This window comes from Mizuhopecten yessoensis, unplaced genomic scaffold (genome assembly GCF_002113885.1).
Source record: "Mizuhopecten yessoensis strain PY_sf001 unplaced genomic scaffold, ASM211388v2 scaffold10275, whole genome shotgun sequence".
Lineage (NCBI taxonomy): Eukaryota > Metazoa > Mollusca > Bivalvia > Pectinida > Pectinidae > Mizuhopecten > Mizuhopecten yessoensis.
The window spans coordinates 2,326,824-2,346,481 of NW_018408465.1; the positions used below are offsets into that span (position 1 = coordinate 2,326,824).

The window sequence follows — 19,658 nt, forward strand, 5'->3', positions numbered from 1 at the left end:
CTTCACTTAGAATTGTAGACTTGCCCAAGTCCATGTAAAAGCAGTATATTTATATCTGCATGATTTGGTGATAACTATCTTTCATCAAGGATACTACCTCTTACTTCGGCAATTAATTATGTCAACAATTTCTCCATGACTGTGACTTTAAATACGAGATATTAATTATTGTACAATGCGAGTTACCTGTAACAGGGACAAGAGTGTGTATAGAAGTTTAAACAGATAATTTTCCCATGGAGGTCATTTTTCACACACATGATTAATTCCACAAGTGTTGAAAGAATTACAATAAACAAACTCTGACTTAAAAATTCCTTCCTACCGACTGAGATAGTTGTAGGTTATCAGTTTTAACTATAACATGTGCTGTCATCACTTAAAACAAATCATTTTTAACAGACAAGCAAAAATGGACGTCTTATTTCTGGGCCATCTATTTAACATGCTTGAGACTTGAAGTTTGATGGATGGTAGGGGGTACAAGTTAAGACTGCCGAGTGCTGTAAGGAGACATAGGGACTGCTATGCCAAGTATCTGAAGTGTCCACATGCATTGTCTGCTGCACTTACTTAACCCTTTCACCGCTGTAGACCATTATGGACTCAACCATAAAAATGCATGGTAGAGTCTACTAAAGTTACATAGGGGTTTAAGGGTTAAGCCGATATGCAATTATCTTAAAAATGTACAACAGGTGTTTCATTTACTAATGTGCACATAAAGTCAGGAAATTTTGAACTAATGGTGAAACGTGGGCATTATTTCAAAGTTAGGATCGTTGTTCAGAGATAAACCTGCATCTGTAGACCAACACCTGTGTCTTCTCAAATCTTGCTCCTAATTAAATCTGCTGGCTGCATGTCTACATGTTAAAATACTGTTTAGGTTTAAAACTCATTTTTTATTGTGCCACTCGTCTAAGGAACATGTATTGATGCTCCTTTGGATAATATCTGTACCACTTGTCTACAAAACATATATTGAATTATTTTGAGAGAAAAAAAACTACAAATGTACCACATGTCTATGTATAAGTTATCACTTGTGACACAAAGGTAGACCCCTCAGGTATAAACCCTTAGGGACGCCTCAGGATATAAAAACCTTCTCCAACTTCACTCAACATTGCTGCTCTCAGAGTATTTTGAAACTCACTCATTGGGAAAGGCACCATTCAAATAACCGTGTCCTTTCCATAATACGGCAAAGTGGTAGAAATTTAAATAACTTGGGTTCAGAAGTGATTTAGTGGCTGTGATTATATATACGTGTGAAGTGGGTTTCATTTGAACATAGGATCACAGCTTTGGGTGGGAGGAAACTTCCCTTCAGTCAGCTGGTAGAATAGCAGACTGGGGGAACTTTGAGTTGCTAGTTTGATCCATGAAGCAGTAGTTGACATAATTTTATCTCATCCCATCATTCCTCAGTACGAGTCCAAATTAAGTTTTACGGGTATTGTACGTAGACATGCACCTTTTAAATAAGAAATGAGGGGTGTCCAAAATAGCTTACAACTATCACGACCTAACAAATATTATTTGATATAAAAGGTGAAATACTCCCGGACCTTGTGCCCACACAAATTTGTGAAAAGCCATTATGGCATATATTTGCACTCTATTGACAAGTTTATTAGTGTTTGCTGACATATAGTTCTCATTCATGGGTTAAGGAGGCATAGTTCCAATGATCTCAGGACTGATAGGTTCATATAACACATGATGTTTATAACACATCAACTTCAACAGTGGTATGATTCATTAATAAGTTCAGAGGATTATAGATACCCGAAAGTGTATTTATATTCCATTTAACAAATGGGAGTGTTTTCTACCTGAAGGATATATATACTAGTAAAATCTCTTTAATCAGTTTTAGCTAAGTGTTGGTTCCTATGGTGTGGTTCTCTGCATGATTTCAGGTATAAAGTAGACAAATACTTACAGGTAAATAGGTTTGAATGTGACATACCTGGGCACCTTGAATTGATGGATAGGTGCGGTATGAATCATTATCTGAACCTGCTCTCAATGTCAATTGTGTGACTGACATACATTATTTATTACAGGTACACAATAACAGGAGTGATTTCCTAATTATTGGATCTGAAAATAAAATATGCCTTGCTTGGAATTCAAAATTATTATGATCGAGTATGGAAGATACAGTGAATAATTTTACAAAAGACTAATTAAGACAACAAGCAATTTAAAACAAGATTTTTTTTATTGTTTTGACAGCTTAAGAAATGCGATATGACTGACTCCATTGTATATATTGATGTCCTGTTTGATGATATAAGTGGTCTGTAATATAGCTCTCTTTTGCATCAAAACAAGGATACTGGTATTTTTAGGGGAGATAACTGAGTATACTTAGATAATCGATCATTCAGGTATCATACCAGTATTGGTTTCCCATAGACTGTCATGTGAGGTGATAGAACAATATCAACTTTTATATGTGTTGTCAGGGTACATGTACCTGTTGTATATGTTGTAGAGGTAAACTGTATTCTTTATCCATGTGAGCTACATACCCAAGGTATCAGTTCATTGTACCGTGAATACACATTAGATGAAAACGATCTTTCTAGCAAAACTGCAAAAAGAAATGTGCTACAATATTTATCAAAACCACCTGTATGAATGCACCACCTTTAGGCTACAGCCTAGGATGTGTTAGACCAACTTCTCAGACAAATTGCTGGTTCTGTAAATGATTATGAATTATACCTGGATTGAACCATAATTCTAGTTTGATGTTCTTTTCAGGGCAAATTTCCAAGATCCGTGAAGTTCGGGACGGAGAAAAGGATTACTCCAAAAGATTGGACCCTTTTGATGTGAGTTACGTTTTAATACATGAAGCTTTATTTCTTTAACTCAGATATGAAGCTGTACCTCTATTTGTAGAATGCAGTTCAGATATTCCAGTTGATATATAATTAAGATGTGATATTAATGGCCATTTCGTCCTGGACTGGAACACTACTTGTTTTTATCTCCCTAAAACTAATTTTAAGCCCACTCTAATAAAGCTATGATATGACGATACCTCAATCTTGCAAAACCTTAGTTCCTTCAACTGGAAGTGACTTGCTGTACCAAAACAGAAAGTAGAGAATGACACATGTGGGATTATGCGTATCGGCGCTCAATGTTAGAATTAACTACAGGACGGTTATCCTCACATAATTAATAACCTATTATACAATATTAAACAATTATGGACTTTTGTGCTGGTGAATATGATGTGATATGGACCTGAAAGAGTGATATTAACAGAGGCTATATTTAGAAATTGATATTCACCGGATAACCAGTCTACATGAGTTTTTGAGGACTGGTCACGTGTAGAGGATCCAACCAATATGATTGCGAGAAATGTTCATGCATATAATAACAATATTTATGTCTAGATCCAGTTTGTTGTATTACATTGAAAGTAAGATGTGCATTATCTGGCATTGACACTCCTATTACCGGTGACATTTTAGTTTGACATTGATACGACCTCTGTGTGAAGTATATACATATTATGTTTGATACCTGCAGTGTTGTGGTACACATTATATGACCTTGTTTGTTTGTTTGTTTGGTTACGGGTTTTTCACCTACATGATTCCACCCATGCGGGTTACATCTCACTGACTGAAGCCTACATCTCACTGACTGAAGCCTACTTCTCACTGCCTGAAGCCTACATCTCACTGCCTGAAGCCTACATCTCACTGACTGAAGCCTACATCCCACTGACTGAAGCCTACATCTCACTGAGTGAAGCCTACATCTCACTGACTGAAGCCTACATCTCACTGACTGAAGCCGGTGTTCTGTCGCTGTCGGCGTGTATGACCTTGACAACTGTTATGAAATTTAAGTAGCTCTCAACTGTCTGGTTTATCACATTAAAACATCTTCCTAGGTTAGAATGTCTATATAACAAGGAGTTATTTATTATATATCATAAGACACTGCTCTGATTCTTTATACTCTGTCATATAGAAGTCAGCTGACTTTATCTGTGTCACATCAGATATGATTACAGGCTTGCTGTATGGTGTTGTCAGTTCCTTCACACATTTATATACGGGAAAAATGTACACTTGGGCTTTTACCTACATTATTACGAAAGTATGGTTGACCTGTAACAAAAATACCCACAACCAGTCTGTCGCATAATGGATGGACCCACAATCAGTCTATACACAGTGTATGGACCCACAATCAGTCTATACACAGTGTATGGACCTACAATCAGTCTATACACAGTGTATGGACACACAACCAGTCTATACATAATGTATGGACCCACAATCAGTCTATACACAGTGTATGGACCTACAATCAGTCTATACGAAGTGTATGGACACACAAACAGTCTATACATAATGTATGGCCCCACAATCAGTCTATAGACAGTGTATGGACCCACAATCAGTCTATACACAGTGTATGGACACACAATCAGTCTATACACAATATATGGACCCAAAATCAGTCTATACACAATGTATGGACACACAATCAGTCTATACACAGTGTATGGACCCACAATCAGTCTATACACAATGTATGGACCCACAATCAGTCTATACACAATGTATGGACACACAATCAGTCTATACACAGTGTATGGCCCCACAATCAGTCTATACACAGTGTATGGACCTACAATCAGTCTATACACAGTGTATGGACCCACAATCAGTCTATACACAATGTATGGACACAGAATCAGTCTATACACAATGTATGGACCCACAATCAGTCTATACACAATGTATGGACCCAAAATCAGTCTATAACATAATGGATGGACCCACAATCAGTCTATACATAATGTATGGACCCACAATCAGTCTATTCACAATGTATGGACCCACAATCAGTCTATACACAATGTATGGACCCACAATCAGTCTATACACAGTGTATGGACCTACAATCAGTCTATACACAGTGTATGGACCCACAATCAGTCTATACATAATGTATTGACCCACAATCAGTCTATACACAATGTATGGACACACAATCAGTCTATACACAATGTATGGACCCACACTCAGTCTATACACAATGGATGGACCCACAATCAGTCTATACAAAATGTATGGACACACAATCAGTCTATCCACAATGTATGGACCCACACTAAGTCTATACACAATGTATGGACCCACAATCAGTCTATACACAATGTTTGGTCCCACAACCAGTCTATACACAATGTATGGACACACAATCAGTCTATACATAATGTATGGACCCACAATCAGTCTATACACAATGTATGGACACACAATCAGTCTATCACACAATGTATGGACCCACAACCAGCCTATCTCACAATGTTTGGTTCCACAACCAGTCTTTCGCACAATTTATGGACCCACAGCCAGCCTATCACACAATGTATGGACCCACAACCAGCCTATCACACAATGTATGGACCCACACTCAGCCTATCACACAATGTATAGACCCACACTCAGCCTATCACACAATGTATGGACCCACACAAAAACTTTATAGAGTGATTTTTTTTTTTTACCTTTATTTTGTGTAGACGCCAGCACTGGTAAGTAAGATTGTAGCTGTATAAATGACCACCTGGTCTCTGTGTGACCTTGTTAGTCACTGTTATACCCGAAACATTTTTGATTATTTGATGATACAGTTACACTGTTAGCTTCAACTAATAATTCTATCTACTGATATCACTAACTATAATGTGCCGTTAACATTAGGCCGCACACAACTTTTGCAGTGTCTGTGTTTAAAAGGAATTTTAACTGAGGACATTTATGTTGTTTTTTTAACACATTTGAACTTTCGCATTTTAAATTTTAAATTTTCACCGCTTTCCAATAATGGCTATATATTTAAAGAATTAAAACATGAAAATCCAACAGGTTGTCACTGTTATGGAAAGTGTTGAAAATATGTTATGAATCGGGGAAATTAAACACCTTCGACTTCACAAATGGAGCAAATTTTCCATACTTTTAAGTCTTGTGTAATTTAAATGGCTTATCTTTACTTTTTTATTTTCCACATTAACAAAACTCAGATATCAGCTATAACAGTTATATACACTGTGCACTGTTTATTTTCCCCAATTTTAATTAATGCCTTTTTTGAGGAAATAATTACAGGAGTAGAAGGGGAGCTGCTTACATGCTAATTCTTAGTTATACATGTACAATACATTTCCTTGTACTAGGGAAGCATTTTTATTTGTTTCCCTTTGCTCATTCATATCTCACTTAATTGTTGTCTTCACAAAACAGAAAAGATTATCAGGATTACTTGCAGGCATCATGTGAAGAAGTGTGTGGGGAAGATTTGTTAGTTTGTCATCCCCAGCTGTCATGTGATGTGTTTAAACCAATCAGACACACTGTAACATAGATGAGTTACAATAACATCAGTAGTGTGTGTGGTATATATACATAGCTTGTCCAAGCTAATTATATATTCCCCTATAGAACACAAGGACTGGTTTAACCCTTTCATCACTGTAGACCATAATGGACTCTTCCAGATGAATATATGGTAGAGTCTACTCAAGTTACCTAGGGGTGAAAGGGTTAACCTCACTGACTCCCTCTCAGAATACAAGAACTGAAGCATTATTACACCCTCACTTTACCGTGAAGAATAAGAGGTGACATTACAGTGAAACTACACTATATATATATATATATATAGCTGATCCAACATCCCCTTTATCACTGTATTAAGAGTATTTGTACATTGTATTGCTTGTAAAGTGTCACGGGATACATATACAGGGACACATATACAGGGACAGGTTTTATAGCACACTGGGTGTTAGGTATTGTTGCATATTGAAACTGACAGGTTGTATATGTATACGTCCTTCACTCTGACATTATAGGTACATGTAGATTACGTAGGTATGCACCATTCACTCTAATAGTACAGGTACATGTACGGTATATATACCTATATCGCAGCATGGAATTAACTACCTGTATAAACTGTCCAGTTGTCAAAGCTGCGCTCAGTTCCTCTCACCAGCCAGTGAAAGGTCAGTTTAGGGTCAAGGTCCGTGTTATATGCTTTACAATGTCAGCTGTCATCATTTGGTTTCACATGAGGAAGCCTTCCTGTCAGATCCAGCCTGAGTGTTGTAAATACACAGTCTTGACCCTCCATGTTATATACCAATGCTACTTATATTTACAATGTATACCCCCGAGTGATCAGGGCTATATAGTATTTGCGTCATGTGTCCATCCAACCGTTCGTTCTTACTGTGGAGCACATTTCATTCATTATTTCACGAATTGGCATCAGACTTTGCACATAGGTACATCATGGGAAGGCGATGTGTTGCACCCTGACTGTGACCTTTAGAACTAAAATAATGGTTTCCGGTTGCATATCTCTGCCGCTTTGACCTTTACCTTGAGTCCGAAAATACAGTGTATAACGGGTTTCCCAAACATATCTTACTCATTATTTATGAATGGGATTCAAACTTTGTCGTAGATTTTTAAATTCAATCAAGTACTTGTCAGGTTGGGACATAAAAAAGTCCTTTAAATGTTAGTTTTTATTCCCTGCTAAATGTCCATCATTTAGAGTGATTGCAACAACTGGATAACCCATTGTCAGTATAATGCGATTGGGTGGAATACTGTGCAGGCCGCCTTCAGCATGGTATTTCAGTGAGATAGCACTCTAAAGTTGGCACCAGGTCTGTGCTATCAGAAGGGGCAAATGCACCAACATATCACCTTCAGCATACCTAACCACATGTATTACACACATGAGGCACATCCTTTATGAAGGGATGTTTAACCTAATAAAACGAAACCAAATCTTCAGTTATATATACCATTGTGCAGTTACTACAATTACCCAGACACCTAAGTATTTTTTCATTAATCAGCCCCTCCACTAAGTCTCATTGCTTGCATTTCTATGTAACAATGGGTGTTATATAATTTGGTAATTATATAACCTGTATACACTGGTTGCCTCCATAATCTAGACTTTTAGGTTGGTCTCACTGTATACATTTCTATGTAACACAGGTCATATACTCTGGTAATTATATAACCTGTATAAACTGGTCACCTCCATAATCTAGACTTTTAGGTTGGTCTCACTGTATACATTTCTATGTAACACTGGGTTATATAATCTGGTAATTATATAACCTGTATTACCTAACGGGCGACATTCTATTTATCTGTCACCCAAATTGCATTCATATCGACTGTATAATGCATCTGGTAACAGTTCAATGCTAATATTTACATTTATATGTATATAGTTTGTTTTGTATAGTAACTGAAGCAAAAATACATTTGAATTTCCCACTTATCATATCAGTGACGTCAGTAAGTTCAAATTCAGAACAGCCGACATTTCCAGAAGAAATAATATAGTCCCTCGTGTCATTGAAAATCACATGCACATAAAATGGTTTGAACACAAACTTAACTTTATTATTTATTTCATATAAGTGTGTATATGTTGAAAAATTGTTAATGATTACATAACCTCTGCTTGTTTGAAATTAAAGCTGTTTTTCGTGCATTGATAGATTACATGTATTTTGAAGTGATGCGGCGCTGAACGGACTTGATTGGTTTCCTCGGAAACGCTTTTGTTTCCTTCGACTGGAATATTACGTTATTTTCAGAAGCATATATACTCGGAAACGTTTAATTAAAGTGGTCCTTTCAGTAGGTGATAATGATTCCAAGGACATTTCGTTTGAAATAGATTCCAAGTCTAATCGGTCAGATTAGCATCGCTAGCAGACGACGTTCACAGGGGCTCGGTTTCGTGATTTTGAGTAATGGATGACATCACTGAAAAAACACAACATTTAAAAAGGTATTTATACACATTTTAAAACCTTGTCGATACCCTCGACTTTTACAAGGTTTTAGAAATGCTGAATTTTAGTGTTGTGGTTATTCACTGATGTGATGCATAACTCAAAATCACGAAACCGATCCCCTGTGTGATGACGTTGACAAACTTGGTAATTTTGTATTTAGAATGGCGCTTATAATAAAGTCTCATATAATGCAATTTGGTTTATTAATGACATATAGGCAAATGCAACACAGAATGTAAATATACACTGGTCACCTCCATAATCTAAACTTTTAGGTTGGTCTCACTGTATACATTTCTATGTAACACTGGGTTATATAATCTGGTAATTATATAACCTGTATAAACTGTTCGCCTCCATAATCTAGACTTTTAGGTTGGTCTCACTGTATACATTTCTATGTAACAAGGGGTTCTATAATCTGGTAATTATATAACCTGTATATACTAGTCAACTCCATAATATAGACTTTTAGGTTGGTATCACTGTATACATTTCTATGTAACAAGGGGTTCTATAATCTGGTAATTATATAACCTGTATATACTGGTCAACTTCATAATATAGACTTTTAGGTTGGTCTCACTGTATACATTTCTATGTAACAAGGGGTTATATAATCTGGTAATTATATAACCTGTATATACTGGTCAACTCCATAATATAGACTTTTAGGTTGGTCTCACTGTATACATTTCTATGTAACAAGGGTTATATAATCTGGTAATTATATAACCTGTATACACTGGTCACCTCCATAATCTAGACTTTTAGGTTGGTCTCACTGTATACATTTCAATGTAACACTGGGTTATATAATCTGGTGACCTCTATAATTCAGACCATCAGGTTGGTCTCACTTTATACATTGCTATGTAACACTGGGTTATACAATGTAATAAGCTGTATACTTTTATAACTTGTCTGATTGCCTCCAAACCTAGGCCTCAGTGTGTACATTTTTGTATAAACTGACTATTCTGAAAACCTGCCTAATCTGGAGGAAAGTTTGATCCTTACATATTGTTAAGTTTAGACAGGTTTTCACTGTGTATAATTAAGAGGTGAATTTTCATATTTCTGATGTATACAGTCCAGTTGTCATAGATCAAATATTAGAGAGGAAAGCAATCACTCAAAATAAATATGTATGTTCAATAAATATTACATGTACAATAACATGCATCAGCATAATGATTGGTCAATTGTGGACTTTCGTTGAGGTGAATATGTGATTATATGAACCTGAAAAAGCAATATTAACAGAGATGAAGTCCATATATAACCACATATTCACCAAAAATTAAAAGTCTGTAATCTTAAAATATGAAATTACAATGTTTTTATCTGTAACAGGTCTACTGGAATGTAAGAAAAATGTTCCAACATCTACATGATAATGATTCAACCAGTTACCTTCTAATATTTTCAAGATTGTCTTCATGCAATAAGCACTATTCAATAACTTAATTCCTTACACTGGAAACACCCTACTTATGTGTGGGTGTGTGTTTGGGGGATGGGGGTGGAGGATGGGGGAGGGGGATAGGGCTAGAAAGGAAGGAGGGAGGGGGCCAAAAAGGAAGAGGGGAAGGGGCTGGAAAGGAAGAGGAGAGGGGGCTCGAAAGGAAGAGGGGAGGGAGCCAAAAAGGGAGAGGGTATAGGGGGCTGAAAAGGGAGAGGGGGAATGGAACATACCAGACATGTGAGCTGGAGGCTGTCACCATATCTCCTACTTCTGGCTGGTCTGTAACACAGAGAGTTTACTGTGTACGCTGACAAAAGTATTTACCACATCTGTCAAATAAATGACTCAATCTGGTCTAAGTGTTTTCTAATAGTGGCTGTTAAGTCTTATTAAATGTCTGACAATGTTGACTTCACAAACCTGTCGGTGTGTATTTCTACAAGGGAGGGCACCAGTGAACCCACTGTAACAGAAGCACTTGTACATTATTCACATCAGAGAAACAAATCATATCGCTGTATATTTTACTTATCATCATGAAGAAATGCGATACAAATATTCAACAATTCACACATATTTTTTGTATATTTCTTCTAATTGACAGAGACTTAAGAAAATTTTAAGGAAAAATATTGAGACAAATGTGCTATTATACTAGAAACTGTCAGTAAAATTTACTATAGTTACTATGACCATCAAATACAAAAACTGGCTGTTCAGTGGCACCAAGGGAGATAATTACTACTTGAACGGGGTTACTTTGAACAGATTTTTGATAGAACTGGTAGTGTTCGAAAGCAAATGTATATTACATATCTTATTCCAAATATATTATATATATATATATATTGTTTCTTTTTGTTTGTTTGGCATCTGTTTTCAATGGTTATCTTATAATCACAGTTCATGACCTTATGAACTCTTCATAGCGGGACACTGATGAAATAGTATACAGAACCATCAACCATCATCAGAACATTGATGGTTCTTATCAATGAAGTCTGAACACTGTTCCTAGAACCATATCCAAATCTGCATATTTAACATTAGGTCTACTGTCATCACATTGACTCCTACATCAAATGATTAGAAACACTATCAACTTCCTCCAAAGAGCGATGCAGTATATTCTGCTCATCATGTTGACCTTGACTTGAATATTTTTGTTATATATTTGGTAGATGGGGTATTGCTTTGTATTGACCTTGACATTGAATATTTTATCATGTATTTGACTGAAGAGGCATGGCATTTTACTGACCATGAGTATTTGTTGTTTTGTATTCGACAGAGAGGGCGTTGCTTCGCAGTGATATTTGGAGCCAACCATGAGGTATTGTACCTGTACTCCAACTCCATATACGAGCGGGACATGTGGGTCAAGGGCATCCAGTTCGCCATTCACATGGAACAGTACATGGACCAGAAACAGCAGGCAGACAGATATCCTTTTTTTTTTACTTTAAGTTTATATACACAAAGATCCTTAATGTAACATTAGTTATAGACAGGTTTCATTTATCTTTAACACATGAAGTTGCAGCTACACAGTCAGGCTCAATAAACTAAAAAGTATTTTGTGTTTCCTATTCCATTAGATTTTGAGTACAGGTAGATAAAAGATCTCATAGCTTTCAAAACAACTATGAAAAAAAACCTGTTTAGGATATCATTTTACAAATTTGCTTCGCTGCAGTGGAAATTTCCGTTTTATATTTTTTCAGGGCTAGTTATGAAATCCAGTAGACCTAGGATAGTTTCCTCATGTCTGACTGGAGTTTTAATTAGTATCAATTTATATTACATTGATATGGATTCATTATGATACACTGGTGATAGTAACGTGGAGAATACATAATTAGGTTTTGAAGATGCGTTATCAGTGGTATAATGTCTAATGACATGTTTTTATTGGACTCGTCAGGGTAGTTGTCTGGGGCTGTGTATATTGATTCATTACTGTAATGGCAATAACAAATTGATCATTATGTAGATAGTGCCTAGAAATGTTTACTTACTATTGATGTCCTACACTTGTGTACATTATATAGCGAAGAAGGATGATGGGCTAGGACACATCAACCTCCTCCCCCCCACCCAACATACCATCTACAATTACTCTTGTGTCCTAGCCCTGCATTAGTCCCCATCTGCACTTATGTTGTGTCTTGGTCCTTAACTCATTCACCCCTGAAGACACATTTGAACTCTTCCAATGCAAAGGTTGGAATAGTCCATTATGAAATTTCAGGGGTGAATGAGTTGATTTACTTCCAATTTGTCTAGTTTTTGTGTCTGATCATAGTCCTAACTTTACTCCCTGTCTGTTTCACTTTTGTTTTCTGGCCCAAACTTACAAATCCTTTCTAGAATATTTCAGTGTCAGAAAGAAAGCAATACCTTAAAATGTTTAGAACTGTCAATTTTCTTTAGGTGATGTCCATTTTGTTTTTGTTATGTTTTAAACCACACTTTAAAGTAGATTTTCTAGTTTATTGCTGGTTTCAACATTTTATGTATAAAATTTCCTTAACACGATCTACATGGATCAAAGATGCCTTCAATATGGCCGATAAAAACAACGACGGCAGTCTGGACTTTGAGGAAGTCATGAAGCTTCTGAAGCAGTTGAATGCCGACATGGATAAAAAATACGTCAAAGCCTTATTTGATGTAAGTTATCGCTCAAGGAAAAATCTTTAGAATTTGTTGAAACATTCAGGTTTGTCTCCGAAAAATAATTAAAACTAGAGAGATCCTCTGTGAATGTATATAAGTTATGGATTTGAAGGGTACAAGTCACATCTACATTTTCTCTCATTACATGTTGTAAAAAGTAATTCATGCGGAAAGCTTTTGAGGCGACAGTAATTAATATCTAGGTTAAAATAACCTGCAGTGGTACAGCTACTTGATCCAGCTGGGTCGTCCCGTTCCTACAGGACTGACACAACTTTCATTTTAACAGGTCACACATATCCTTTGTTTTGTTACTGCTCTGGCTATAAGACTAGTTATTAATAACAGGGCGATAATTTACCTAATTCTAGGAAAAATCATTACTCTGTGATCGTTATATATGATTCTGTGCTGTAATAGTTTCTGCATCAATGCTTCCTCTCAGTGTAACAGAATCGATTGTAAATGAGGCAATCCTTTACAAACCTTTAATATTGACATGTGGGAAGTTTACTCTGTGTGGATAAATACCTATGTATGCACAAATCAAGATTTTGGTTACCGTCAAATCTTTAGGCAATCAGCAACGTAAATTATTTAGATGTTAATTAAGATTTTGAATTCAATTCAAAACAGTTTCTATATATATGTTTGTGTGCCTATCAGATCTGTTGAAAATTAAGTGTTAAGTTGGGTGAATATAAGACAAATCTAATAAGGAAGATCAAACCTGTAGACTGAATAATTAATTTTAACTCATTCACCCCTTAAGACACATTTGAACTCTTCCAATTCAAAGGTTGGAATAGTTCATTATGAAACTTCAGGGGAGAATGAGATAATGAGCTAAATTATTTTAAGAATGAAAATATTCCTATTGATTTTTATGATGTCTGGAATTTAAATAAATTTTAAACCAGTTTTCTAACTAAGTTTTAAAATAGATGGTTGGGTCTCATCTACATGCTATAAAGTTAACCTATACACATTCTGAAGAAATTAGCTGGTTCAGAGTTGATGAATGTAGCAGGCTAATGCCTTTTAATGAGAACACTGGTTTTGCATTAACAAGTTTACAATATCAGACTTAGCAGTCTGAAATATCTATCGTGAAACATAACTTAATGTTTTCCATCAAAATATGGCTGCTTTTAGGATATGACTTTTGAATATAATTCACACCAACATTTAGTTCAGAATGAAAAATATTGTACAGGTAATAGAAATTTATACTTAGAACATAATAATTACAGCTTAAATGAAAATTCAAGATTATAAATCAATGTATAGTGTATTCATGGATGTGGTATAGCCTTGGAGGTTCTAGCCTGACTTTTTGATTACATGGGCTCTGTAATAGCTGTCAGGTCATGGTAATGGCCCGAAGCTTGATCTATGAGGAAGTCACAATCACTTATACAGGAAACAAGGAGGAAATTAAACACCAAGATATCTAATAGCTTATCTTTGGAAATACAAATGTAGGTGCCATGAAGCTTCTGTTAATGGGAAGTTTAGAGCTATGCTACTCACCACAGTTTAATGTTTAACTCATTCACCCCTGCAATTTCAAAATGAACTATTCCAACCTTTGAATTGGAAGAGTTCAAATGTGTCTTCAGGGGTGAATGAGTTAGCTCGAAGGCTTTAGCAGGCTGTGTCGGTCCCTTATAATTATGACTATTCAATGTCAGAATTGTAAATATTATATTTCTATTATGAAATTATACTTTGTTATTTGTTTCAGTGTCGTGATAACTTTTTATCGTGACATTTTGCTGAGATAACACAAATCAAACTCACAACAGACCAGGAAACTTTTACGTAATCAAATATTTACCCTTCACTGGTAAAGTCCCTGTTTGCCCAGTGTTGAATTAACTCATTCACCCCTGAAATTTCATAATGAACTATTCCAACCTTTGAATTGGAAGAGTTCAGATGTGTCTTCAGGGGTCAATGAGTTAAATTCTGCCGTCCACATACAATTACTAGATAAAGTAAGCTGTTTCCTTATATGTATTTGCTGTCACGATAAATTTCCCCTCATAATCATTACTGCTAGAGTTTATAAAAGGTGAAACACTAACGATGATATTTCCCAGTTTACAGTGTATCATAATATTATCATACCCTTGCCAAGCTTTCACCCAATGCTTGAAAAAAGGGTTAGTCACAGGCATCACTGTAACAGGAAAGGGAAATTGCACTGCCAGACTGGGGTTTCGAACCCGGGACCCTCAGAACTTTAGACGGGCGCTCTACCAATTTAGCTAAGTAACTCGGGTCGCCGACAATCGACCCAGTCCAGTTTCGCTACATTAGTATAGCTTATAGTAAAAGTATTATTGAATTTATTTCCATGACTGAAGACATACTTAATACATGTAAATAACAAATGCTGACATTAACACGGCTTATTATTGCTAAAACATATGCAGCGCTCTAGTAAATCTGTAGCTCTATCGACTGCATTAAAGTGAAAGTCGTGATTTTTCCTGGGAAGCTGATCGGGAACGTTTCTGCCTATTCACCACACAGACCAACCATTAAGGCTGTAGGTGTAAGGATGTCATCAATATTCATGAACAGTGTCGGTCTACTTCATCCCTATGGTGTTCATACGGTAAATATACTGTTAAAATGTGACATGGTAATCTGTTGTCACTTAAAGCATTGTTACAGTTTACAACTGACATTTGATGACTGACTCAAACTCAGGAGTCTCACCTGTATCCAACCAATCATACTCGCCCATTAGATGTACAGGTAGCGATTATCATAATGTTTCCGTGCAATACATATGTATTGAGTGAAAGACAATTCCTCATCAAAGGCCCTTTGTTTCACATATTATGTAACAGGGAGTATAAATTTTTCATGGGTAAGTTGCGGTTTGAATACCTGCAGTGTTTATCTGGTCTAAATATTGGATCACCTGCAGTGTTTACCTGGTCTATTGGTGCAGTGTTTACCTGGTCTAGTGGTAGTGATTACCTGGTCTAGTGGTAGTGTTTACCTGGTCTAGTGGTAGTGATTACCTGGTCTAGTGGGAGTGTTTACCTGGTCTAGTGGTAGTTATTGCCTGGTATAGTGGTAGTGTTTACCTGGTCTAGTCGTAGTGATTACCTGGTCTAGTGGTAGTGGTTACCTGGTCTAGTGGTAGTGTTTACCTTGTCTAGTGGGAGTGTTTACCTGGTCTAGTGGTAGTGTTTACCTGGTCTAGTGGTAGTTATTACCTGGTATAGTGGTAGTGTTTACCTTGTCTAGTGGTAGTGTTTACCTGGTCTAGTGGTAGTGATTACCTGGTCTAGTGGTAGTGATTACCTGTAGTGTTTACCTGACCAAGTTATTGGATGACCTGTAGTGTTTACCTGTTCTAGTGGTTTAATTTACCTAGTATAATGATAAGATCCCCTGTAGTGTTTACCTGGTCTAGTGGCGGTGTTTACCTGGTCAAGTTATTGGATCACTTGTAGTGTTGACCTGGTCTAGTGGTTGTGTTTACCTGGTCTAATGGTAGTGTTTACCTGGTCTAGTTGTTTAATTTACCTAGTATAATGATAAGATCCCCTGTAGTGTTTACCTGGTCTAGTGGCAGTGTTTACCTGGTCTAGTGGCTGTGTTTACCTAGTATAATGATAAGATCCCCTGTAGTGTTTACCTGGTCTAGTGGTAGGGTTTACCTGGTCTAGTGGCTGGGTTTACCTGGTCAAGTTATTGGATTACTTGTAGTGTTTACCTGGTCTAGTGGCAGTGTTTACCTGGTCTAGTGGCTGGGTTTACCTGGTCAAGTTATTGGATTACTTGTAGTGTTTACCTGGTCTAGTGCTTGTGTTTACCTGGTCTAGTGGTAGTTATTACCTGGTATAGCGGTAGTGTTTACCTTGTCTAGTGGGAGTGTTTACCTGGTCTAGTGGTAGGGTTTACCTGGTCTAGTGGCTGGGTTTACCTGGTCAAGTTATTGGATTACTTGTAGTGTTTACCTGGTCTAGTGGCTGAGTTGACCTGGTCAAGTTATTGGATCACTTGTAGTGTTTACCTGGTCTAGTGGTTTAATTTACCTAGTATAATGATTAGATCACCTGTAGTGTTTACCTGGTCTAGTGGTTGTGTTTACCTGGTCTAGTGGTAGTGTTTACCTGGTCTAGTGGTAGTGTTTACCTGGTCTAGTGGCTGTGTTTACCTGGTCAAGTTATTGGATCACTTGTAGTGTTTACCTGGTCTAGTGGTTGTGTTTACCTAGTATAATGATAAGATCACCTGTAGTGATTACCTGGTCTAGTGGTAGTGATTAACTGGTCAAGTGGTAGTGTTTACCTGGTCTAGTGGTTGTGTTTACCTAGTACAATGATAAGATAACCTGTAGTGATTACCTGGTCTAGTGGTTGTGTTTCTATTACCTGGTCAAGTGATTGGATTACCTGTAGTTTGTATCTGAATATGTTTAAAATAACTGATATGAAGTAAAGATATAGCACTTCATGGTAGGTGCTGTAAGTACATATGAAATTTCAGAAAGATCCATCCAGTACTTGAGATATAGTGTTTACCTTGTCTAGCGGTTGTGTTTACCTGATCAATGATTTCCTTTTGTGTTTACCTTGTCTAGGTATCTATTCACTAGTGAAATTAACTAAATTATTTAGTGACTATACATATATATAACATGTATTATGTCAGGGTAGATGTCACCTTAGGTTATAGGGGTTGTAGTGGGTTTTTATTCCAAATATGATGACACTGATGTAATTGACTTCTGTGATGAAGGGGTATGTAATTAAGTGGAAATGAGGATAAACTGGAATAGATGGATCCCTGACTCCGATCTCTGATACAGAAAGGGCGTATTTCTAGACAGAAACTCAAATTTTGTTTAACAAAGAGGTGGGCTTTTTATTGGGAGTGAGCTTATTACAAGGTCATCGGAAAAAGAAAGCTCTCGTAAGGCTGGCCTGAAAGCGTACTTAACAGATGTCTGCTTCCACTTCCAAAACAGACGATATATATTCATTCTGTGTAATAAGCAAAGCTCGACTGCCGACAGTAGTCAAATACAAACGACATATATTCATTCATTCCGTGTTACATTAGCAAAGCTTGGCTGCTGACACGAGTCTTTCTGTCCATTCTGTCTTGTCTATGTCCAATAATCGGATAAGTTAGCACCATTGTGTTGTGGTAGGCATCCAATTTACACTGGTATCAGGCCACAAATGGACCAGAAATGTGATTAGACCGGGGAGAATTTCTGTCCTACCTAATGTATGGCACTGTTTGAGGAAAGTCTTACGACCTACAGAATTTCAGCATCACAGCACCTTTAATGTAGAATATAAGTAAATCATAGATAGCCAAAAAAAAGTATTTAGGCTTTGTCATGCTGGGATGTTTTATCTAGATTTCAAAGTATCCATCACAATGTCACCCTCCAGAGTTGTCCTTTAACCCTTTCACCCCTATGTAACTTCAGTAGACTGCTACCATGCATTGATATGGATAAGTCCATTATAGTCTACAGTGGTGATAGGGTTAATCCTATAACTATGTTTACTAAGCTTTGAGTCATTACATTATATCAAATGAAGCTTATTCTTTAATGCTTTTTGGTATAAAATTGTAAAATCTGCTAACCTGTCTATTATGAACTAAACATATTCAGTTCATAAAATAATAATAAGCCTATCTGTTGGTAACTATTTTGAATTGATTTTTGAAACTAGACATTTTTGTCACAAAATGTTTAACTTTTTCAGCTAATATCACAGTAGTGAACCCCATCCAGTCGCTTTTCACTGCCTCCACCAGAGGGAATTTTCCTGTAGCACAATCAGTGGAGCACTGGTTTAGTATTCTATTGTCCTGGGTGTAACCCCTAACAAAAGCACTTAGGAAAAGTGACCTTGGTTACCTTGGCACCCATGTAGAAGCCTTGGTACTTAAGATAATAATCTTCTAAACCTTTCTCTTTTTATCATGGTGGCACCTTGGAAGGTCTTTTGCCTTTCCAGGGAATGGGAGGGAGTATGTCACAGTGAAGAACTATCTAGTCACTTGTAAGGTAGAATTTCAGTCAGTAGAGCACAAAACTAGTAATTTGTAGTTGAAGGTTTGACCTCTAGCTGACCTGTAGCAAAGAGAGAAAAGCAAGCTTTTTACACAAAATCTATTGATTCAGACCTGGAGACAAAATGTTTGAATTAGACAGTACCGCCTTTCAGGTTTGATTCAAAGATCTGATAACTACTATAATTGAAATTGTGGAGCTAGCTTTAAAAGAATAGAAGGCTGGGTAAAAATTAATAGCTTGTGGCTGGAAAATGCTGTGTTTTGGAAAAAAAATCTACCAAAGCTATGTATAGGGTAAGCAAAGCAACATGGATGCTTAACGCACTAAATCAGAGAAGTGTAGGAGAGATCCTAGCATAACAATCTTTAATTGAAGTCATAAGGGATCCCTGTATTCTTAATATTGGCCCTTACATACTTACGGCTATAACTCTTAAATAATTCCACAAAACAAAAACGAAAAACAAAAACATTATTCAACAAGCTAAAGTCACCTGACATAGTCTTCTCTACATAAACAATAATGTTATTTGTTCTGAGGTG

At 36.6% G+C, this 19,658-nt stretch overlaps 1 protein-coding gene across 7 annotated transcripts in view; it reads left to right on the forward strand.

Annotated features, from left to right (window-relative positions):
- Positions 1-19,658, forward strand: part of LOC110459893 (1-phosphatidylinositol 4,5-bisphosphate phosphodiesterase eta-2-like) — a 67,150-nt gene that overhangs the window by 22,129 nt on the left and 25,363 nt on the right. For 6 of the 7 annotated variants that reach the window (XR_002463941.1, XM_021512367.1, XM_021512366.1 and 3 more), the window contains 4 exons: positions 2,782-2,852; positions 5,582-5,593; positions 11,659-11,810; positions 12,911-13,040. Coding sequence is in view for 6 of the 7 variants with exons in the window: in XM_021512367.1 (XP_021368042.1) it covers positions 2,782-2,852; positions 5,582-5,593; positions 11,659-11,810; positions 12,911-13,040 (365 nt within the window). In the remaining variant the exon portion in view is untranslated. The remainder of the gene's footprint in view (positions 1-2,781; positions 2,853-5,581; positions 5,594-11,658; positions 11,811-12,910; positions 13,041-19,658) is intronic. The other variant, XM_021512364.1, reaches the window with a different exon arrangement.